Here is a 23,453-nt window from a genome sequence, read left to right on the forward strand (position 1 = left end):
AGTTCTATTTTTGCAGTGTAGTTTGATCTCTGGAGCGAAATGGTCCAAAATCTGCTGCAAGCACTCACCTGTACAGAAAACATTTGTATCATCTACAAACAAACTAATACTTTTGAAACCTTACGTGTAATTTACGTTGAGAATAAACCGTTTGTGTCCAAACATGATGACTGATCAGTTTCACAAATTCTTGCCTGCTTCTTAAATAGCTCTTTATCCACTTCAGAACCTCCCATGTCCACCATAATGCTATAATTTCCTGGTTAATATATTAGGAGTATTTTTTTTTTTTTTTTTTTAGATCAACAGACGGATCCATTAGACTTTTTATCTATAGAGACGAGGCGGTGATTTCCTGTTAAATTCAGGAGTGAAAATCCTGTGAATCTGTTACCTAAATCCATACCGACTTTCAGAAAGCAGTTTTGTGTTTATTAGTAGAATTTTCTAGTTCATTAATTAAGAGCATTTCTAAAATCTTGGGAAATTGTGGCGGAAGAGAAACAGGCCTGTAGTTTTCTGAACTGGTGTCTAATCCCCACTTTTGTATAATAATGTGATTTAGGCAGTTTTTTCATTCTGTTTGGTCACAGATATGAGTCGGTGGTTTAACAATTGCAGTGTTGAGGAACAATAACATTTGTCCCTCCAGAGAATACGCCTCCACTAATGAAGAAAAAGTGAGTGGAGCACCTGATTTAGGGTCAAATGTGGTTTATTGGGTAGATTACTTGTCATCTACATGTAACAGCTTCCCTGTTACATAGATGTGCCCCTGGGCAAGGCACTTAAACCCAAGGTTTCCCACAGATCGGTGTACGAACGGGAGTCCAATGGGGTTCAAGTAGCCTAAAGCGCTTGGAGAGGTCAGTGACTAGAAAAGCGTCACATAGATTCAGTCCGTCTACCATTTCCATTATTAGGATGGGTGAGCGAATACTTTTGGAAGTACCAAAACGGAGTTGGAGGACTTTTTGCCAGAGTTAAACTTCAGCGTTTAGATGTGCTAAGCTTGTGAAGATCTAGCCTCGTGAGACCATCCTGATCTCGCGAGCTTTCAAGGTTTCACTCGCAGATCGTTAAAGAAAATTTGGAGCCGTTCACCAAACGAACGTCCAATCAGCGTTGGCTTTGAGGCGGGTTGAGGTGTGACGCAACGAGAAGCGCGACAGTTCAGTCTAAAGAACATGGCGGCTTCAGCCGATGAAACTAGCGTTAGCGTGGCTATCGAGCAAGTTTTATCGGAATTACAGAGTATTTCTTCACTGAAAGAAGAGCAAAACACTGCTCTGGAGGCTTTTCTCAGAGGAAAATATGTTTTTGCTCTTCTCCCGACTGGTTTCAGCAAGAGCTTGTGGTTGTGTTTTCGTCGTCGCTGTTAGTACGTCATATGCTTCGTTGATCTGATTGGTTCATTTGGCCCGTCTATCACCAACATAGACCAATCAGCTAACCAGTATTTTCGCCCCTTCCCAAAATTACTTCAACGGAAGGTTTCCAGATGGATATGCAGAGCAAATCCATCTGTTGGCGTCAGGTTAGTGAAGATCAGCCAGACGTGGCGCTGTATTTGTGAACCAAAGAGTCCCTACAACGTTCTGACAGTTGTGGAGGTTTTCCTATTTTTGCCACTGAGATTTTCGTTTTTCTCAATCTTGAAAGTTGTCCAAACTAAAATATACGGCATCCCATATAAGCTCTAGACTACACACAAATCTAACCTTAACTGGACCAACAATTACAGTCACTGCGACTCATGACATATTTATTCTGATACACCTGTCAGGTGTTCAGAAATGCGTGTTTGAATATTAATCCAGCCATTCATGTATTATTGGGTGCCACATAAACCATCTCATCAATGTGTTTTTTTATACGTTACCTGAACCAAAACACGCAAAAAGCAAAGAAAGAAAGAAAGAAAGCAAACAGTCGGAGTATGTAGGCAGGCAGAAATGGACCTTTTTTTTTTATTTTTCTCGGGTGATAAACAACAGTGGAGTTTCCTGACCACACCATAAGGGAGTAAACTGGTCTAAGCCAGGTTTACCCACATCTGACTAAGATAAGAGAGACAGCAGAACCAAAAATCCAAACCGCAGCATACCAGATAAAACCAGCTGGAACCGGTTTAAGGCAGCCGAACTCACAGAACAGCCAACAGAAAGTTGTTACTTTGTTTTACACTTCGTAACCCTGGCAACGGCCAGCATGGTCCGGTCCGGTCCGAAGGAACCTGGTCCAAAGATCTCTCCCTCTTTCTTCCTCACCTCCTCGGAACGAAGAAGTCAAGGGCGCATCTATTTAATCAGAAGAACAACGGAGAAGCCGATTGGTCCATAAACAGTAAAGCCCCGCCCATCAGTTCTCTCCCCAAAACCTCCTATTGGTTGCTTGTTTCATTTGCAGAGACAGCCTTTCTCCCATTGGTCACCACAGCTTGAGGCGGGAAAGGCTTTTTATTTTTTTTTATTTATTTTTTTTATATTTTCCTCCTATTGGTCCATTTAGTTAACACGCTGTCAGTCACTCAGCAGCGGCCAATCAGGTTACAGTACCTGTGGAACTTCCTGGAATTATGTAGAAAAGAAATAAAAAAAAAAAAAAAAAAAAAAAAAAAAAACGATGCACAGGGAAAATCAGCCAATCTTATGAACTCTTTGTGAGACGTTTCCGATTATTTTTCTATATTTCTTTCTTTTCAATCTTCGTTTTTTTTGTCCGTGTGAGCCGTCCATCGGTCTTCGTCCTTTCTTTCCCAAACTCAAAGATCAGTGCAATGCATCATGGAAACAATCGATTGCTAGGAGAGGGTGTATCACTACAATGTGTGTGTGTGTGTGTGTGTGTGTGTGTGTGTGTGTGTGTGTGTGTGTGTGTGTGTGTGTGTGATGGAAACATGCTGCAGGGTTAGCGCTCCAGCAGCGGGATGGTACATCATGGTAATTTGTTCTGTCCGCCTGTTTAGCTGGTGTCCATGGACTCCATGTTGGCCGAGCTGGAGTCTCTCTGGATGGAGTCGAATATCGCCGCTAGCTCCTGATTGGACGAGATCTGGGACTGGAACTCTGACATCAGCGGCGACTTCTCGGCCTCCGGGATCGTCAGCAGCGCGACAACCGCTCGCATCGCCGACCGCTTCAGCTCGTCCTGCTTCTCGAACTCCTGTTTCACAGAGTTTGCCTTGACCTGCAGAGACACGACGTTTTTATTCTGCTGGCAGGCAATAATTAACCTCCAATTAAACAAGAGTCCAAGACATAAACTCAAACGTGGTTGTCTGTCAGGTTGCTTACGGTCCGAAAATCAATCCCTTTGACTTTAACAAAGATCCACTCATTGGGATTTAATTGTCCAATTCATTTCTACTTAATACAGTCCAATGAACTCAAAGTGCAATCCAAAAACCCGTATTTTTCGCACTATAAAGTGCACGCATAATCTTTAAATATCAAAAATTGATAGTGCGCCTTATATCTGATCACCGTTGTGCTTACTGACGGATTTTATGTGGTACAATGTGCTCAGAAATCTGTTAAAATGCATACAACTAAATACAACTTTGGTTAGCAACGAAGCATTACGGTACACCTGAGGACCCCTGAGCTGTCTACCAGACTGCCTGACTGTAATGTCTAAACTAGAAGTGCATTCATATAAGGCAGCCTGGAGTACGCGCTAGCAACAATAAACCTATTAAGTTAACTCAATATAAAAGTTACGTTTATTTTGGCCTTATGTTAGAAACAGGGCAGTGTAGTCCAGCTATTCTGCAAAAGGGCAGGTAAAAGTAGGTAAAATTCTCTTGAAATTAGTGTATTTTTCCTTGATTTGAGCGGCTAAATAAGACTATTTGTCAGTGGAATGAGTATATTTAACCCTGAAATAAGATAATTTGATATCCTGCATTTGAAATAAAATAATGGAGATGAATCTTATTCACTTGGGAAGAATATTTAACGCGCCATATGATCTGGTGAGCCTTATGGTCTGAAAAATACAGTAAAATAGAAGTTTTTACAGCTCTGAACATTCAGATTCAATAGTCCAATAACCAGTTAGTGTAATAAAACTACTAAATCTAATGCTGTTAAATTAATTCTAGTCTAATTTGACTCCCACTCTAGATGTCTACTATCCAAAACCAATTCAACCGTTTACTGACAACAGGAATTTAACAATTCAATTCTCTAGGTGGACACAGTTTTAATGTAAACATAATTCATTCACAGCAGTCAAATTCAGTTTTAATCCAGTATAGTCCGATTCAGTATGGAAACAGTCCCGGTCAATTGAGAGGTTTCAATTGTACTGAATGCTCAATTAGTTTCTGTTCAGTTCATAAAGGAACGACAAACATCAGGTTTCATTATTTACCAGAAAGTGAACCATTTGATCACGAATCATCGCATTTTTTCAGATTATAAGTCTTTTTCTTTTTTCATAGTTGGGCCGATTGTGCGACTTATCAATTTTAAATGGTAATTCATACCGACAGAGATGAACCAAGGAGTAAACATTACCGTCTACAGCCACAAGTGGGCGCTCTAGGCTTGTGAAAACTATCCTGCTCCTGTACCACTTAAAACTTAACGGAAAAAATAACTTATAGACAACAAAGAAGTTTGTATGTTGTTTCTTGTTTCAGTCTGCATTCACGCAGCAGAGCGTTGCGTCGGCAGTCTGGGTTATCTGTGAAGCTAATAGCAGCTAGCGCTAGCTTAGAGCTCTGTTGTCTGGGCAGGTTACAACTTCTCTGATGCACATGAGCTTTATGTCTGAAACATCTGTGTCGCACTGTTAGCTTAGCACGTAGCATCGTTACGCTCACGTTCTAATTTCAGCGTAATTTTGTCAACTTTCAGCGTAACGCTCCGTTACGCTGAAATGCGCTAACGAGAATTTTCCGGGTTAGAGTTGCTAGCTTGTCTTGCTAATTTACCCCATTCAACCTCGCAGGGTTTGTTTCATGATATTCAGCAGGTTGTGGATGCAGCTGTGTAATTTAATAAATTGATTTACCAGATTATAATGTCAGTTTTTAAGTCTTGGATTGTGTGAAATAAATTTCTAGAATGCGACTGATAGTCCCAAAAATACGACTCGTCGGTTTTACAAATCTGTGTCTGTTAACTACTTCGTAGCTGTTGGTCCAAGTCCCCACAGAGTGGAGCAGGAAAAAGTTCACCATCTGTTTCTGAACGTTATCACTTGAAATAAGCTACAGAGTATTTCTCCATCAGCGCCACAGTTTGGAGGTGAGTTGCACTGCAAAAATTGAACTAAAAGTAAGTAAAATTTTCTTGAAATTAGTGAATTTTCCTTGATTTAAGCAGGTAAATTAGACCATTTGCCAATGGAATAAGATTTTTGCACTTAAAATAATAACTATTAATCTCCCTCATCTTATTTCAAGTGCAGAATAGCTAATAATCTTATTTTAGGGGTAAAACTACTCATGCCATTGACAAATAGTCTTATTTTCCGGCTCAAATCAGGGAAAAATACATTAATTTCAAGAAAATTTTACTTACTTTTAGTTCGCTTTTTGCATTGTGATTTTACGGCGTACCTTTGTGGTGCAGGTAGCTCTCAGCGGCTCCACCAGTCTGTCCAGTCTCTGCAGCACAGCGCTGGGACAAAGGGACGACAGTCTAGCCAGCATCAGGAAGGTCAGCATCTAACGACAGAACCAACGAGAACTCCATCAGTTGCTGAACCTCATCACACATAGAGGGAGAAACACCGTTCCTCGCTTTCTAAAGAGCTTCAGACCAACAACAGTAGGACTGTCCCGACAGACGGACCTTGATGTCATAGTGGTCCTTCAGACCGTCCTCTACGTGGTTCAGGAAGGTGAAGATGTCGAGTCGGTCCAAGCAGCTATCCAGCAGCGTGTACATGCACTCAAACGCAGCCTTCCTCAAGTCCAGCCCGTCGTCTACCGTGTGCTTGAAGGGACCCATCTCCACCTGCGCACAGCCAACACTCGGTCAGTCACCCGGGCCACGCCCACCTGACGATCGCAGTCCGGGGGGTTTGGGGTGCTCACCTCTCGGATCAGCTCCTTTCTGACTTTGGTCTCGTTGTAGAGGTGCGGTAGAACCGAGTCCAGCAGTTCTCTGATCAGACTGGGCTTGTTGTGGGCGGCAGAGTTAAACGTTACCAAGGCAACGCGCCGCACGTTCAGATCCGGGTCTTCCAGCGTCTTCAGGAAGTCACCTGAGGACAAGCAACCAATGAGGGGTCAGACTCATTTGTTTAGACATTAATCTATGGCCTTTGCTGCAAAAAGGGAACTAAAAAGTAAAGTTTTCTTGAAATTAGTGTATTGTCCTTGATTTGAGGAGGAAAATAAGTCAATCTGCTAATGGAATGAGTATTTTGACCCCTAAATTAACATAATTAGACATTAACTTGAAATAAGATGGAGATGAATTGTTCCTATTTTCAGTGCAAAAAAAAAAAAAAGGACAAATACACTAATTTAAATTCTTTCTTTCTTACTTACTTTTAGTCCCCTTTTTGTTCTAACCTGACTCCGCCAGATGTATTTGCTCCGCATATCCATCTGGAAACCTTCCGTTGAAGTAATTTTGGGAAGGGGCGAAAATACTGGTTAGCTGATTGGCCTATGTTGGTGATAGACGGGCCAAATAAACCAATCAGATCAACGAAGCATATGACGTACTAACAGCGACGACGAAAACACAACCACAAGCTCTTGGAGAAACCAGTCGGGAGAAGAGCAAAAACATCTTTTCCTCTGAGAAAAGCCTCCAGAGCAGTGTTTTGCTCTACTTTCAGTGAAGAAATACTCTGTAATTCCGATAAAACTTGCTCGATAGCCACGCTAACGCTAGTTTCATCGGCTGAAGCCGCCATGTTCTTAGACTGAACTGTCGCGCTTCTCGTTGCGTCACACCTCAACCCGCCTCAAAGCCAACGCTGATTGGACGTTCGTTTGGTGAACTGCTCCAAATTTTCTTTAACGGAGAGTAGCCAGACTGATCTGCGAGTGAAACCTTGAAAGCTCGCGAGATCAGGATGGTCTCACGAGGCTATGTTTGTTCAGCCTATCAGAGATCAATGATGACGTTTCCATCAACAGGGATTAGAACCAGTGTCAGAAATTGATTTCCTGATTCACCGGAAGCATATTAATCCTGACCGACTCCTGCTAAACATCGCCATATAATCCTGCTACGTAATTAGCCTGAGCTAACCGCTAGCTGTTAGCAAACGGACGTAGTTGCCGTCGTTCTCGCGTCGCCTGTGTTTGTTGTCATACGAGCTGAAAGAGGAACGTAAAGAAGCCTTCGCCCAGATGACGACTGGAAAAACACGATTTATTCGGAAGCAAACATTTACTCGCCATGTGGCAGCTAGCTAGCTCTCTGAAATTTACTCGCCAAATGGAAGATTTACTCTCATTTGGCGTCTGGCGAGTGTTAATTTCGGACTCTGACCAGAAACTCTCCTCTGAAGACAGCGGGGAGCCGTTTAGTTCTGCGTATTTAACAGATTTAAAACACGGACGCGTACGGTATGTGAAAACGTGTACCTCAACCTTCTAGTCTGGATGCAAAAGAACCCGATGGTTGATTGACGGTCAGAACACATGTATGTATGTATGTATGTATGTATGTATGTATGTACAAATGTATACAATGTATATGCACATATATACGCGTAGGTACGTATATATGTAGGCGCATAGATATATGTGTATATATATATAGACCACTATGAATGTAAATAAGACACCATATGCCCATTCCTATTTCCTTTTTTTGTATTTTTTGGTATTCTTTTTGATCCATTGTATATAAGAAGATTCACTGTATATAACTAAATGCACCTTCCCTACTCTGCACCTTCTTGTATGAGCCGATGTGACGAGTGAATTTCTCCATTGTGAGATCAATAAAGACCATCTTATCTTATCTTGATTACAAGAGGAGTAAACAAATCCTGCATATGTTCAGTGATAAAAAAAAAAAAAAGACATCACCTATGCAGTTCTTCAGCAGCGGGTCGATGGGCTGCGGGTGATCAGAGATGGTGAACTTCACCGCCGTTACCACGGAGCTCCTGGCGTACGAAGAACCTGCAGACAGAAACCGACGGACATCCCAGTCAAGATACCTGCTGGCTGGATCCTCACGGCGCCTCTGGATGGAGAAATAATCTGCTCACCTGACAGCAGGTACCCCTTGAGGCGCGGCAGCAGGGTTTCGGGGTCGATGAGCGTCAGCTTGCCCAGACACTCGGCCACCACGTTCCTGGTGCCCTCCTCCTGACACTCGCAGTGTTTGAGCAGCAGACACCAAACCGACTCAACGTAGGGCTTCAAGCCGGAGACAGACGCCGAGCCTGGACACACGAAAAAACGCGCGTCACAACCAAACACGCCCTCAGAAACCCCGCCGCCCCCCCCAGCTGCGTCTCTTACTGATGATCTCTTTGAGGGAGTGCAGCAGCAGGTACTGCCTCTTGGAGGAGGAGATCTCCTGCAGGACGAAGGGCAGGTACTCCGGGAGATTCCCCACGGCGATGCTGCCCAGCGCGTACGAGGCCGCAGACTTCACCTGAGACGCAGCGAGCAAGGTGAGGAAATCACTACAGGCCGTAAAAAACCAGGGCTGGGTATCATCTGGGCTGTCAAACTCATTTCTATATGGGGCCACTTTGGCGTCATGAAGTCGTTATAAGGGCTGGTTGAGCGTGTGCAGATGATACTTTTCATTTCATGATTTCATTCCAGTTCACATAGAAGTATAAAAAAATGCACAGTAGCCCCCTAAGGCCCAGTTTATACAGTTTATCTGCAACAAAAAAAGTTGATATTGGGGTGAGTTACACTTTGAACTCATCATTCTGCATCACTTGTTCTCTTTTTGGACGTTTCTGGGTTGTTCTAATGTGTTGTGGAAAAACTGACACCTAGTGGCAGGATGCTGTTACTACACAGTTAAAAATAAATAAACATTCACTACAGGAGGCACAGTTTAAGCCACTTTATATACTTTAAAAGAATATATGCCTCTACTTTATGACACAATATGCCTTTTCTTTTTTTTTTTAATCTTGAGGGCCGGATAGTTTACCTCGACGGGCCGGATTCGGCCCGCGGGCCTTGAGTTTGACAGCTGTGATCTAGGATGAGCCGAATTGATACGATTCTCCATGTAGCTCAGCTTGATTGGACTCCAATATCGATATTTATTACTTTTAAAGTAATGCTCAACGTCATTCAATCAACAAAAACAGCCAAATATTATATTTATGTTCAACTTATTGAACACTGAGATATTAACAGGAACATAAAGTGCATTTAATGTATCACAGAAACCAAGAATGTGGCCAAACATCTGATTTTTAGATACGAAAATCCTGTCGGCCGTTCTGCAAATTCGTCTCGCTGTGAACAGTAATGGCTGTAATAACGCCCCCTAGGGGTTGGGAGGTATATCCACGGACATCATATACGTAGACGCGTCATAGGGCGCAGGTTCGCACGTCAACGTCACCGCCATATTGTATGTGGCAGAAAAAAGTCGAGTTCTGTTATTGTGAACGTGAATCAGAGAAGATGCCTCATTCCTGTGCTGCATGGAAATGTATTCTGGCTGATTTCACTACTTGTATCTGCCTTATATATATATATGTTGCAAAACTGGACACACTAAAGCTGCAAAGTGGCAACACAGGCTATATATATATATATATATATTTATTAAGAATATAAGGATCAATTTGTTAAATCTAAACATTTTGGTCTTCATTATTTCATAAAAACGTGTCACATATGAACTTTTAGGAACAGACTTTTTGGGGGAGTAATAAAGAGGTAAAATTAATAATATGAGAAAAAAAAGTCCTAGGTCAATAAAGTAAAAAAAAAAAAAAAAAAAAGACAAAAGTGATAATGTTATGAGAAAAACATCATTATGACAATTAAGAGGGAACTTTTCCAGAATAATCACAGTTTGCAGAATTATTTCACTCCTGGAGTAATAGGGCCAGGTTAGATTATTTTAATTATTTTTATTCTTTAGGAGAATAAATTCAGGAGAATGAAGCTAAAGGGATACGAAAATAAACTTGTAATATTACAAAAACAAAAATACTACGAATACAAAGTATATTCAGAGATTAAAGTCCCTCTGATACTGTTTAAGTGACTGAGTAACTGCAGATTTGCCTCATTAAAGATGGCGGACGCTCTGACGCATCGCAGCAGAGGCAGAACCCGCCCAATGACGCGTCTACGTATATAATGTCTATGGGTATATCGATATTGAAAGCAGAATTATCGATATTAAATCGTTTTTAGAAACATCGATATTAATCTTTGTATGGATTTTTATACGCAGCCCTAGTAAAAACGGCAGCTTACCTCTTCGCTGGAGGAGGAGAACGCGTCCAGGATGACGGTCTTGAGCTCCGGTTGGCCGCTGAGGTCCACATGGTGTCCCACCTCGCCCAATGAGAGCAGAGCCAGCAGCCTGATGGAGTCTGTGGAGCGACTGTTCTTCACGTCCTGCCCGACAAACAGATCCGACGTCATGAAAAAACACAGCTGAACCCAAGTGAGACGCTTTTTACGAGTTCTTCCTGGCCCACCTGGATGAACTGTCCCACCACAGCCGGGCCCTCGGTGGGACAGGCGCGCGTCAGAGCGGCGACGCATTTAGCGATGGAGCAGTACGCCTGTTTGTGGGGCAGAGCGGCGCTCTGGGAGTAAACCGGACCCGTCAGCATCCTCAGCAGGTCCATGTAACCCAGACCAGGAGTGCTGGTGGCCACCAGAGCCTGAACACAGGTAGAGAACCCACAGATGGAACGATAAACCACAGCAGCATCAAAAACATCATTTGTTTCAGGTTTTCAACTCAAAAAGTCAAAATCTAATTATCAATTGTTTCTGTTCATTTTCATGATTATGGCTTACAGACGATTCTCGTTACATTAGATTACCGGTCGCCAACCTTTTATGAAACAGAGAGGCTCGCCTTAACTTATACGTAATATATATATATTTTTAACGCTTTTTTCATTTTTAAATCTATGTAAATTCAAGTGAGATTAAAAAGGAAGAGCAACTGAAAAAAATAACACTTTAGATGCAGCTCGCTGGAGGATTGTGATACTTTTTTTAAGCAGGCCTGAGGGCCCAACATGTGGTCGTTGGGGGGCTACCGGAGGCCCGCGGGCCCCATGTTGGGGACCCCCAGCTTTAGACCAACAAAGAGGATATTTAAATACAGAAATGTTTGGTTATGTTGAGCCCAATCCTGGGGAAGCTGCTGACTGGACAGTCTCTGCTGAAGAAGCTGCTTCTGAATCCAAGCGGAACACGTTTACCTAGAAATTAATTTCACACAAACCAAGGCTAAAAGTTGACATTTAATCTGGAAAGGCAACTTATTCAATTACACAGCTGCATCCACAACTGGCTGGAACATACCTGGAGGTTAGAACGTGGTAAATTAGCAAAACAAGCCAGCATCTCCAACTAGGAAGATGTCGGCTCGCTGAAACTAGACAGTGAGTAACGGAGCTACGCGCTAAGCTAACTGAATGACACGGACATTTTAGACAAACGTAAGCTAACGCTAGCTGTCGTTAGCTTCACGGTCGGCTCGACTAAACATTGTGGTCTTCATTATTTCATAAAACCGGGTCACATGTGAACCTTTAGGAACAGACTTTTTGGTAAAGAGGTAAAATTAATAGGTAAATTAAGGTAAATTAAGAGGTAAAATTAATAATATGAGAAAAAAAAAAGTCCTAGGTCAATAAAGTAGAAAAAAAACCCAAAAACAAACAAAGTGATAATGTTGTGAGAAAAACGTCATATTATGAGAATAAACGGGGAACATTTCCAGAATAGTCACAGTTTGCGGAGTTATTTCACTCCTGGAGTAATAGGGCCAGGTTAGATTATTTTAAATATTTTTATTCTTTAGGAGAATAAATTCAGGAGAATGAACCTAAAGGGATACGAAAATAAACTTGTAATATTACAAAAACAAAAATACTACGAATACAAAGTATATTCTGATATTAAAGTCCCTCTGATACTGTTTAAGTGACTGAGTAACTGCAGATTTGCCTCATTAAAGATGGCGGACGCTCTGACGCATCGCAGCATAGGCAGAACCCGCCCAATGACGCGTCTACTCTTATATTAGACATCGATCCCCCACCTGGTAGAAGTCCAGCATGGCGACCAGCGCCCCTCCCTGCAGGAGCGGCGATCGAACCAGCGCGATGAGCTGCTGCAGGATGTTCCCCCCCGCCAGCTGACCCAGCGACGCCGGGTGCGTCACGGCCAGCGTGGACAGGAAGCTCAGCGCCATCTGGGACACGTGCATGTCGCTCTCCGAGATGAGCGGCGGCAGCTCGGCCAGGACGGCGTCCACCATGACGGAGGTGACGGCGGAGCTGAGGATCAGAAAGACGGCGAGGAGCGTGAGGCGGGGGGGCGGGCGGAGCCGGGTTTGGGGCGCAGGTGTGAGAATTACCTGTAGTTTCTGAGCAGGATGTCCAGAGCGGCCAGCGTGCAGAGCTTCAGCGCCCGCTGGTTCTTCCTGAGGAAGGAGGCGAGGATGGGGACGGCGTCGGGCAGAACGGGCCTCAGGTCGATCTTCAGCGGGGAGCCGGCGATCAGCGTCAGAGCTGCGGAGCAGAAACAACGTTACGCTTCGCCAGTGTAGGTACCAGATCGCCCCGGGCGTTACCCACTGAGCTATATTATCCACTGGAGTGCTAATAGCCGCTGTTAGAACGAGTCGCTGTGAAGCCACCAGCCGCCATATTGGTACTCCCTATTTCCCCTCAGTAACTAGGGAATATGTGCGCTACAGCATCGAATAACGAGGATTTTCTCATGTTCAGGGGGGGCTTAAAACTTTTAAAATGTCAAATGCCATATACTTTTATGTTATGTTCTAAAACTATCAAGTCCTGAAAAAGTCATGTGCTGAAATATTTAGCATTTTATTTATTTAAATATATATGTTTAACATTTATAAATATATAAATAACAATATACAAAAACATATATTTACATATGTGTATACATATATAAACATACTTATATATACATATATTTATATTTAATATGAATAACATGTAAAATATTTCAGCACCTAATTTCCTAGTAGTTGATAGTGTTAGTACTTCCACTGACTGTAGAATTACCTGTGAAACGTTTTCACTCAGCCAGAAAACTGCTTGTTGTTGCAACCAAATCCTGTGGGATTCTGTGAGAGTAGGGAGTAGCAAGATGGCGGCCAGTGGCCCGATGACATCATCATATGGCAACTCAACTCAAACAAACTACATTACGCCCACGGTCTCCATTTGTTAAAAATTTATTTTATTTAGTTAATTTACGGTTATTTTCCTGTAAATTAGTCGAGGCATGAAAACTTTTAACATCATTTTGGAATACTTGTGTGGTAGTCTGACAATTTAATCGGTAATTTTGCCGGATCAAAGTTACAACCTTAGAAAAATTTAATTCCTCCAATGTTTTTTTTTTTTTTAAGTTGTGAAGGGAAACTAAACCATAAACTCATTTCATTTTTAATAAAAGTCAGCAGCCAAATTTAATTTTTATCACGGCATTCATCACTTTAAAATCAATAACGTTCATTCCTCCTTTTTGTACTGATGTTGTTCTTTCTGATCACATGTTTTTTTATTATTCCAGATGAAATTGTGATGAATTTGATTATTTTTTTATTGTGGTATTTGGTATATTTAAGATATATGCTGGATAAATTAGTCTGGCTATCCCTTCCATTTTTGTTAAAAACAGGGTTCCTACAGCACAAGGCAAGTTAAATTCAAGACTTTTTAAGACTTTTTAATGCCACTTGAAATAAAAAGTTAAGACCAACTTCACGATAAACAAGATAAACCTGGTTGGGACAACTTCACCCAAATGTTTATTTTAACATAAACCATTACTTTCTGGCTGAGTAGACATATTAAAGATTTTGAAAAACATTCCATATAGGAAGAAAGCTAAACAACACACAAATTACAGATATATTTTTAACAACTACTGAACTGAATTCACAAACTTTGTTTTGTTCCCTACTAAAACAAACTATAAATCAGTTTTAAAAACCACAACATAACCAGTGCCAACTCTTTTTAACAGCTATAGTCCGGCTGCAACAGTTTTTATTGGTTCCGCTATCGGGATGGAACCAATAATGGTTACATAGAGCCGTTCAGGTAAATTAAAAAAATATAATTGTGTCAATTATTTTACTGTTTGGTAAGGATTACAAAAATAAAATCCTATTTATGACATGGTAACAATTTTAAGACCTAAGAAAGACTGATTTAAGACATTTTAATGCCAATTAAGGCCTTAGTTTTATATTATAGAATTCAATGCCTTTTAAGACTTTTTAAGGATCCGCAGGAACCCTGAACAATATTCTTCCAAACATTGAGCCAATTGTCAAATATTTGTTTATTTTTTTTATTTTTTATTTCTTGTAAAATGGCTTGAATATTTGTTCAAACTTTTGAGAAAAAAGAAACCGCTAAATTAACTTAATAAAATTGATTCGTTACAAATGCAGACCGCGGGCTCAGTGTAGTTTATTTGAGTGGCGTTGCCATAATGTGATGTCATCAAAAGGCGCAGGGACCATGGAGAATTTCTTCGTAAAATTGTCCGTTTACAAACCTACACCCCGCTATAATTACTTTAGTAAGTCGTCCAGACCAATTACAATATTTTGCGCAATTGAGCAAACGTGCGGCGCCTGCGGGTTTCTCACCTTTAACCGTCGTCAGCCGCGTGATCTCGTTCTTCAGGCGCTCCAGGAAGATCAGCAGCGTTCCTGGAAGCTCGTTGGGCAGACGGTCACCTGCGCGGCAAAACGGGGGTCAGCAGGTTAAAGCCCAACCGGCGCCCGATGACATCACGGCACGTGACTGACGGGCGGTCGTTACCTAGGTTACAGATGATCTGCCCCATGCAGGAAATGGCGCGCTCCTTCACCTCCTGGTCGATGTCGGCGGCTTTCAGCCGTTTGATCGTGCAGGTGAAGAGGTCGTTAATGTAGGGGGAGGGGTCAAAGCTGTCTGAGGCCTCTGATTGGTTGTCCAGCGGCCTGATCACCTAGAGACGCCGAACGCGTTAAAAAAGTAGCCGGGAAAACTAAAATCTGCGGTTCGAAACACAAAGAACTCCCACCTTGACGAGCTGCTGGGTGACGAGCAATGCCTCGGAGGTGATCTTGTAAAAGGGGTCTCCCACGCAGGCCACCACGGGCGGCACGAGGGCGGGGACGTGGGCGTGGAAGGCGTGGGCGGGGTGCGTGACCATGATGACGTGGAGGCAGGACAGAGCGTCGATCTTCAGGTTGGAGCTGCTTGACTTGTCGTTCAGGGAGAAGATGATGCCTGAGAAGTAAAACCAGGATTTATGGCCCCCAGAAGACAAATTAACACCATTTATCAATTAATGGCAGTCAGCGTTTCCTCCACTGCTGATATTCTCATTTAATTGGTGATAAAAATCACTAAATACGCCACTGGAGTCCTGATGAAGCCTAATATAAAACAAACGTTTCTATAAAGCATCACTACACTGCAAAAACTGATCTAAAAATAAGTAAAATGTTCTTAAAGTTTGTGTTTTTGTCCTAGATTTGAGCAGGTGAATAATATTATCTGCCAATGGAATAAGTATTTTGTCCCATAAAATAAGATAATTAAACATCCTGCACTTGAAATAAGATGATGGAGATGAGTTGTTGCTATTTTAAGTGCAAAAATATTATTCCATTGGCAGATCACCTTATTTACCAGCTCAAATCAAGGACAGATACACTTATTTTAAGAATATTTTACTTATTTTTAGTTCCGTTTTTGCAGTGTACGGGCCCAGAACCGGTCAGTTAAACCACCAGAACCCCTCAAACTACCAGATAGTGACGCTCTGAGCCCGAATCGCCGCTTCAGGACCCGGACAGGCTCCAGGACTTTTAACAGCTTGAATATTCACTAAACGCTGCAACATAAAGAGGTCGTTTATTCTCAAAAATTCTGCAGTTCTCCAATCTGCATTGTTTGTCGTCATTTCAGCTTTTAACTTTTTGTTCTGTCATTTTCTCTTCATAGAAGGTACACCTGGTCTGGTGTTCTGTTAGCTGTGACATCATCAGGGGAGGCAGATCATCCACTATTACCATCTAACATAGAAAGTACTCCTGGGTCAATGTGAGCTTCTGTGCTTTCTGTGTCTCTGCTCTGTCTTCTCTAAGCCCCAGTGGGTGGAGGCAGATGAGCGTTCATACTGAGCCTGGTTCTGGTTCTGCTGGAGGTTCTCCTCCCTGTTAAAGGGGAGTTTTCCTCTCCACTGTCGCTTCATGCATGCTCAGTATGAGGGATTGCTGCAAAGCCATCAACAATGCAGACGACTGTCCACTGTGGCTCTACGCTCTTTCAGGAGGAGTGAATGCTGCTTGGAGAGACTTGATGCAACCTGCTGGGTTTCCTTAGATAGGAATTGTTTTTTTTTTTTAACAAATCTGTATAATCTGACTGAATTTGACTTTGGAAAGAGCCTTGAGATAACATGTTTCATGAATTAGCGCTATATAAATAAAACTGAATTGAAACACCGCAAAAAGGGAACTAAAAGTAAACAACATTTTCTTGAAATTTGTGTATTAGTCTTTGATTTGAGCAGGCAAATAAGAGTACTTGCCAATGGAACGAGATTTTTTAACATAAAATAGTAACAATTTATCTGGACCATCTTATTCCCAGTGTACTATCTAATTATCTCATTTTAAGGGTAAAAATATTCGTTCCAGACTTTGATGCAACCTGCTGGGTTTCCTTAGAGAGGAAACTTTCTGACCAACCTGGAGGATCTGATGGAGTCTGACTTTGGAAAGAGATTTGAAATGACATGTATCATGAATTGGCGCTATATAAATAAAATTTAATTGCAGAATTTGTTAAATTCAGCCAAATTCTGAAGAGGATCCAGATTCCTCTGGACGTTGTTGGCAGCAGCCGGACTTTACCTGGTATCAGCACTGGGATGTGCTGCGTCAGCGCTCCGGGGAGGACGTTGACCAGCTCGGTCAACATGTTGAAGCAACACTGGCGGGTTTTGACACTTTTCTCCTTCAGCTGTTTGTGGAGAGCTTTGACGATCATGGGCACCTGCGATGGAGAGAGACACACACGTCAGCTTCCTGTCACCTGTCTGAGGCGCCGCGCGGCGCTACAGGATGCTGATGGTTTCCTGTCACCGTGGGAACCTGTGACCAGAACCAACGCCGTCACAAAGTGAGCGACAGCGCCACCTGCAGCACAGAAGCTACACTGCAGATGGAGTTGGCTTTATTTAAACTTAAACCAGTTAAAGCATAAAATCTGACTCCTAATCATCAACTTTGCTATAAAAACAAGCAACAAGTCTGCAGCTTCTGAGGTTTGATGAAGTTTAGGAAAACCTGCGGAGAGCGGATCTGATGCATCAGATCTTAAATCAGCCTCCATGAATCGCTGCTTCGTAGAACCGTCGTCCCCCACAGCAGTTTTATGCATCCAGGAATAAACGTTTGAAAATGACTCGAGTTCAGATAGAGCTGGACGATAATTCAATAACCATATATATTGATGATAGAAAAAAAAAGAGCAATAAAAAACTCAATAGAATAACAGTTTTCCTTCCTTATGCATTGTAGCCAATCATGTAGGTTAATATTACATCATTACATACTCCCGGCCAATCACAACGCAGACCCAGGAACCAAGCTCCGCCCCCTTCCGAGGGTTTAAAGAGCACATGTTCTTTTTCTTTTTTTAAAAACTTGCAGTTTTGGTAAAAAGTTGGTTTGAATTCAGTTTTTGTGTCTTTATCTAAAAATAAGTCGCTTTTCTGACGTTTTGAATTCGTAGATAATTAACAATATCCATCAATATGATTTATATTTTAAATCGATCTGCCTGTGACGTCCAGCCCTAAGCGCGTCTGAACGGCACAGATTCTCAGCTGGATTCAGGGCTGGACTTTGACTAGGCCGTCCCAACCCATGAGTCTGAACCATCCCATAATACCTGACCCTGAATTCCCCCTGTGTGTGAATACTTCTGGGTTATGAGAAGTAGGGCTGAACAATTAATCGCATTTTCAATATAATCGCGATTTTAAAAAAAAAACGCAATTTCCAAATCGCAGAGTCTGCAATTTTTGGCTATGTAACAATTAGGGAATTAGACGCGTCCTTTAGGTGTTGGTAAAATGTTTAAAGTGGGTTTGCCTCCACATGGAAGGGAAGACAGTTGCAGCAGTGAGATAATCTAATTTTATTACTTGTTTTAGAGTTTATATAATCATACATAGCATTAATTACAGGTCAATCAGTTTAATACATAGACTTGCTTGTTGGTTGCACTTTATGTTCAACAATGATTGATGTCTAAATCAACTAAAAGCTGTTCTCTTGAACAATATTCTGATTAATAGAAACATTAAAAGGTTATATTTTAAATAGTTTTTGTTTACAAACATCTTTATTTAGAGGCCATTTTTGTTGCTTGTGGTTAATGCAGAGAAAAGTCAAAATTGCAATTTTGGTTGAAAAATATATTGTAGGCAGAACGCAATAATTTCTGCTCTGAGTTTAGATGCTGTGGGTCTTTTAGCAACTAATCTGCACAGGGAGGAAAAAAATTGATTTATTGTTTGTATATTTTTAAAAAGACATGATAAATTAAACTGGAAAAATTGCATTAAATCGCAATATTAAGAAAAAAAAATAAAAAATAAAAAAAAAATCGCAATTAGATTATCTTCCAAAATCGTTCAGCCCTAATGAGAAGGCGGGTCTTCTGTGCTCCAGAGCGCCCCCTACCTGGCTCTGCAGCATGGTTAGCGGCGTCTCGCCCTGCTCCATGGCGTCCGGGTCGGTCAGCCAGCTCTGGGCCGGCCGGGTCTGTTTGAGCAGCGACAGGTAGGCGTGGAAAACGTCCGCCTTCACGTTCTCCTCCCTCTCCTGCAGGCAGGGAGCAGACGGCCGTCACCGCCAGTCAGGCTCAGAAACATTTAGGAAGAGATCAGCGGCGGACGGCGGACGCTACCTTGAAGCGGCAGACGAGCGCCGGCGACACGGAGCGGTAGAACTCAGGCAGCATCTCGTGGCGAGTTGAAACCACGGCGTCGAGACATTTGGCCGCCGCCCTGCGGACCTTCCAGCTCATGTCGTCGTCGTCGCTGTATTCGTCGTCGCTCCCTGGCCAGACGCAGAGAAAAGTCACCGAAACGTTCCCCGTTTCAAACCAACATGGCGGCGGCAGGTTAAACGTTACCCTGGTAGTCTTCGTCGTTCTGCTCGGCGTCCATGGCGTTGTCGTCCTCATCTTCGTCGTCAAAGTTGTAGTTGGGGTCGTAGGTCAGGTAGCGGAGGCAGATGGAGATGATGGTGGGAACGTGGGGGTAAACTTCTTTAGGACACCTGCAGAACAACAAGTTAAGCAAACAGAAGCGGCGGCGGCGCTGTTGGCGGTGGTGTTCTGACGTCTACCTCCTGACGAAGGACTCGAAGGCCTGGATGCAGTACTCTCTGAGCTCATCGTCGTCCACGTTGCAGAACTTCACCACCAGGGGGATGATCTTCTCCAGGTACTCTCCTGAACAGACAGGTAAGAGGTCAGAGGTCAGAACTAACTAGTGTTGCACCGATACTGATACCAGTATGGGACGGAGCGTCACTACCCGATCCGTACCATCAGCTCATTTGCGCAAGCTCAACCAGAATAACTTCCGGGTCGCCAAAAAAATAATGTAATTACGGTACTGAAAATAATTATTTCTATACCTAAATCATTAAAAAATGCTAAACTATATCGTAAATAAAATATTGAAGACTTTTCTGAAAGAAATTGATACGTTTTACATTCTCTCCATTATATTGCTTGACGTCATCATCGGATATGTTCAGAAGTCTGGGAAGTTATCATTGCATAATGTTTATCTGTATTGTCTGAATTCACTCTGTTAGTTTTATTGCTTGTTCAAACAGGACTGGAAAAAAGTATTTATTCCTTAATTATACGGTGAATGTCGTTATACAAATAATCTTGTTTCTAAACATTTATTTTATTAGAAAGTTAAAATTATCGATTGAGAAATTAGCGCCCTCTGGTGTACACATCATAAACTAGAGAAGACCTCGTGATTATAGTAGCCGCATTGTTTTTTTTTTTTTGTTTTTTTTACAAAACCGAACAGGGAATAGAACAAAAACCACACACAAAGCGAAGGCAAACCTTATTAAAATATATTAAGCACAAAATACATACATATGCAAATCAAAAAATGATAAAAAAAACTTCGAATTTCAAAAAAATTCTAAATCAAATACGTTTCTGTACTCCTATATGTGTTTATAGCTGGGGGTTTATGTACTTTAAGAAATGGTTTATATATTTTTATTTCCCTAACCACAATTGGGAAACATTTTTGCTCTCAAAACCCCCCAAAAAACAATGTATTTTTTATGTATTTCTGTTTACTATTTTTTAGAATATGCATTATTGCCGCAAATACAAAGATATACAAAAAGAAACCCCTGCCTCGAATAAATAGAAAAGAATAAAAAAGTAAGAAAAACTAAATATTTCCCACCGGAAGTTATTCTGTTCGCGCACGCGCAAATGAGCAGATGGTACGGATCGGGTAGTGACACAGAGCTCCGATCCAGCACTAAAATGGTGGTATCGGTACCGGCAACTACCAACAAATAGGCACTGATACTATTATGATGTTTGTATGTTACTTGAACGCAGCATTCTCTCTCCCGACTACTATTATACATGTTATATAAGTTCATGAAAGTTGCACTATTTTGGCATTTGAGAGCCAAAAACTCAGGGTTTAAAAGAGATTATTAAATTATTAATGTCATTTTACTGTCTTACTGTTGCACTACTATTATACATGTTATAATTTCACGAGTGTTGCACTATTTTGGCCTCTGAGAGCCAAAAGTTTATTCAACTATTGTCACCCATTCCAGGTAGGCAATAAAAAGTTCTACTACCCTAAGTAGTATCCAGTTCTTCATATATACACACATCAATTTCAAACAGATGGTATCGGTATCGGGGCCAAAAACTGGCATCGTAACACTACAATAACCCCCCCCCAAGGCCGCGGCGGCTTCTCACCGATCCGATGTCCGGCCTGCCTGCTGATGGCCGCCGTGCACTGGATGTACGTCCTGGTGGTGGACATGTTGTCGTTCCTGCCCAGCTCTGACAGCAGGTGCTCGATCAGATCGATGAAGACGAGGTTCCCGCAGGACATCACCAGATGGCCCAGAGCCATGATGGTGCGCTGGAAACAAAAAACACACCCGGTCAGATCTGTGTAAACCTCTCTGCTAAAATCCCCATCAGTCATTTAAAGGTGAAGCAAAAACTTTTCTGTTTTACTCTATTGCTGCAGTCCTGACATTTCATGAAACTTAAAAATGGGATTTGGGTGCAATGATCCTCCCAAACCACAGGGGGGCGGAAGACTTTTATCACGGCGTTTTAACAGCCGTCTTAATTAACTGATCTAAGCGGCAAGGATGAAGCAGAAAAGCTATTGGCGAATCAGGAAGTGTTGCTAACGAGGAAATCTGAGTCATTCAAGCCGAGACAGAAACACGTGAAGGACGACGAAGAGAGAGGGCGGATCGTTTAGGACTCAGATGTCCTAGTCTAGTCCTCCAGGCTCGTTTCCTGCAGTTTTTAACGTTTGAAGGTCGTGTTCAGCAGAACTGGACCAGAACACATCTGGGATTTACACCACAGACATTATACAGATGGCCTGTGGACTGGCGCTGCCTGCTGGAGCTGACGTTTCAGCACGGCCGCCATCTTGGATGGGTCTCTAACACGACCTCGGTGCATTTATCTGTGCTGAGAAAGGCGTTTGCCCAACTAAAATTAATCATAATTCCCTGAATTTTAACGCGATCTTTACCCGGTTACAAACAGCAGAGATGTGGTTATGATACAGGAAGTTGTTACACATAAAAAACATGTTTTCATGCTGAAATACGTTGTTTAAACAGCGTATTTCATAAATGTATGCTCTTTAACAGAGACATATGGCATATTAATGTATTAATGTGATTTCAAACTAAAATACTTACGCTGCAAAAGCAGCAACTAAAACAAAGTAATATTTTCCTAAAATGAGTGCATCTCTTCTTGATTGGAGCGGATAAATAGGATTATCTGCCAATGGAATAAGATTTTTGCACTTAAAATAGGAACAACTCATCTCCATCGTCTTATTTCAAGTGCAGGGTGTCGAATTATCTTATTTTAGGGGTCAAAATACTCATTGCATTAGCAGATAATAATATTTACCTGCTCAAAGCAATGATAAAAACACAAATTTTAAAGAACATATTTAGATCTGTTTTTCTTCAGAGTACATAAAGAGACATATGGTATTATAAATCAAATTTATAAATGAATACTTTTATATTTTAATTAAAAAACAAGTTGAATTCTTCGTTTAAATGTATTTTACGCTCACATTTATAATCTGAGCCTTCTCTACACACCAACAATAGTTTCTTCATATTTATGCCTGCTTTTTTAAAGGCCTGGAAAAGCGTTCTTTAACATTTCCAGCTCCTCCCAGTATGCAACTAGTCCTGGAGCTTAAGACCCTTAAAAAATAAGTTTTTCACAGCTTCCATCATGTGTTTGTACTCTGTAACTTAATTTAGCAATATGATTCAGCCTTATTCAGTGAAATATGGCGATAACAGATGAACAATGGGTTAAACTGAGCACCAAAAGTGATGAATTCATGCCGGTAAATAAAGTATTATGAGGCTGAACGCACCTTTCTGACGGCCAGTCTGGGAGAGGTGAGCTGAGGGAGCAAACAGCTGAGGATGGAGGGATGAAAGTTCACCAGCAGGCCGCCCTGTCTGTGGAGAAACAAACAGCTTTTGTTAAAGTTTGCCCTGAAAACCTGAGGAAAGAGGAGAGAAACCAGGAGAAACGGGAGATTTAAAGCCTCGTTAACGGTGTCGACGTTAACGAGGCTTAACGAGACACAAAATAACATCAAAAAGATAGTTTAGCTAAATAATTTAGTTAAAAAAAGTGAAAGGCGTCGCATCGTTTTATCACACACAGACATTATATTTCCATTAATTCTAATTAATGTAGACGATAAAAGTGAGACGCAGATGAAAATGTTTTTGATTTCCATTTTTTTAAATGCAACATTTATAATAATCAGCCTGCAGTTCTCCCTAAACTTCTTCCTTCCACTCAACTTTCTCTCACCATGCCTACATGCAGCTCTCTGTGAACGTCTGTCCAGTTCTTTCCAAGTCGGAGCAGAAAAAAAATCAGAACCTTTTAGTAAAAAT

The 23,453-nt window shown here is 41.7% G+C and overlaps 1 protein-coding gene across 2 annotated transcripts in view; it reads right to left on the minus strand.

Moving 5' to 3' along the window:
* Window positions 1-1,938: 1,938 nt before the first annotated feature.
* cand1 (cullin-associated and neddylation-dissociated 1) overlaps window positions 1,939-23,453 on the minus strand; it is a 30,492-nt gene continuing 8,977 nt past the window's right edge. Inside the window, exons 6-27 of one of the 2 annotated variants that reach the window (XR_004933099.1) lie at window positions 22,916-23,003; window positions 21,232-21,400; window positions 19,587-19,692; window positions 19,372-19,517; window positions 19,144-19,295; window positions 18,918-19,058; window positions 17,079-17,220; window positions 15,236-15,444; window positions 14,992-15,160; window positions 14,817-14,906; window positions 12,534-12,687; window positions 12,216-12,453; window positions 10,630-10,818; window positions 10,403-10,546; window positions 8,456-8,591; window positions 8,200-8,376; window positions 8,015-8,110; window positions 6,053-6,222; window positions 5,808-5,972; window positions 5,573-5,680; window positions 2,892-3,189; window positions 1,939-2,855 (exon numbers count right to left, since the gene is read on the minus strand). Coding sequence is in view for 1 of the 2 variants with exons in the window: in XM_036148830.1 (XP_036004723.1) it covers window positions 2,965-3,189; window positions 5,573-5,680; window positions 5,808-5,972; window positions 6,053-6,222; window positions 8,015-8,110; window positions 8,200-8,376; window positions 8,456-8,591; window positions 10,403-10,546; window positions 10,630-10,818; window positions 12,216-12,453; window positions 12,534-12,687; window positions 14,817-14,906; window positions 14,992-15,160; window positions 15,236-15,444; window positions 17,079-17,220; window positions 18,918-19,058; window positions 19,144-19,295; window positions 19,372-19,517; window positions 19,587-19,692; window positions 21,232-21,400; window positions 22,916-23,003 (3,214 nt within the window). In the remaining variant the exon portion in view is untranslated. Of the gene's footprint in view, window positions 3,190-5,572; window positions 5,681-5,807; window positions 5,973-6,052; window positions 6,223-8,014; window positions 8,111-8,199; window positions 8,377-8,455; window positions 8,592-10,402; window positions 10,547-10,629; window positions 10,819-12,215; window positions 12,454-12,533; window positions 12,688-14,816; window positions 14,907-14,991; window positions 15,161-15,235; window positions 15,445-17,078; window positions 17,221-18,917; window positions 19,059-19,143; window positions 19,296-19,371; window positions 19,518-19,586; window positions 19,693-21,231; window positions 21,401-22,915; window positions 23,004-23,453 lie in introns of both variants that reach the window. The other variant, XM_036148830.1, reaches the window with a different exon arrangement.

The sequence above is a fragment of the Fundulus heteroclitus genome, chromosome 17 (assembly GCF_011125445.2).
Source record: "Fundulus heteroclitus isolate FHET01 chromosome 17, MU-UCD_Fhet_4.1, whole genome shotgun sequence".
NCBI lineage: Eukaryota > Metazoa > Chordata > Actinopteri > Cyprinodontiformes > Fundulidae > Fundulus > Fundulus heteroclitus.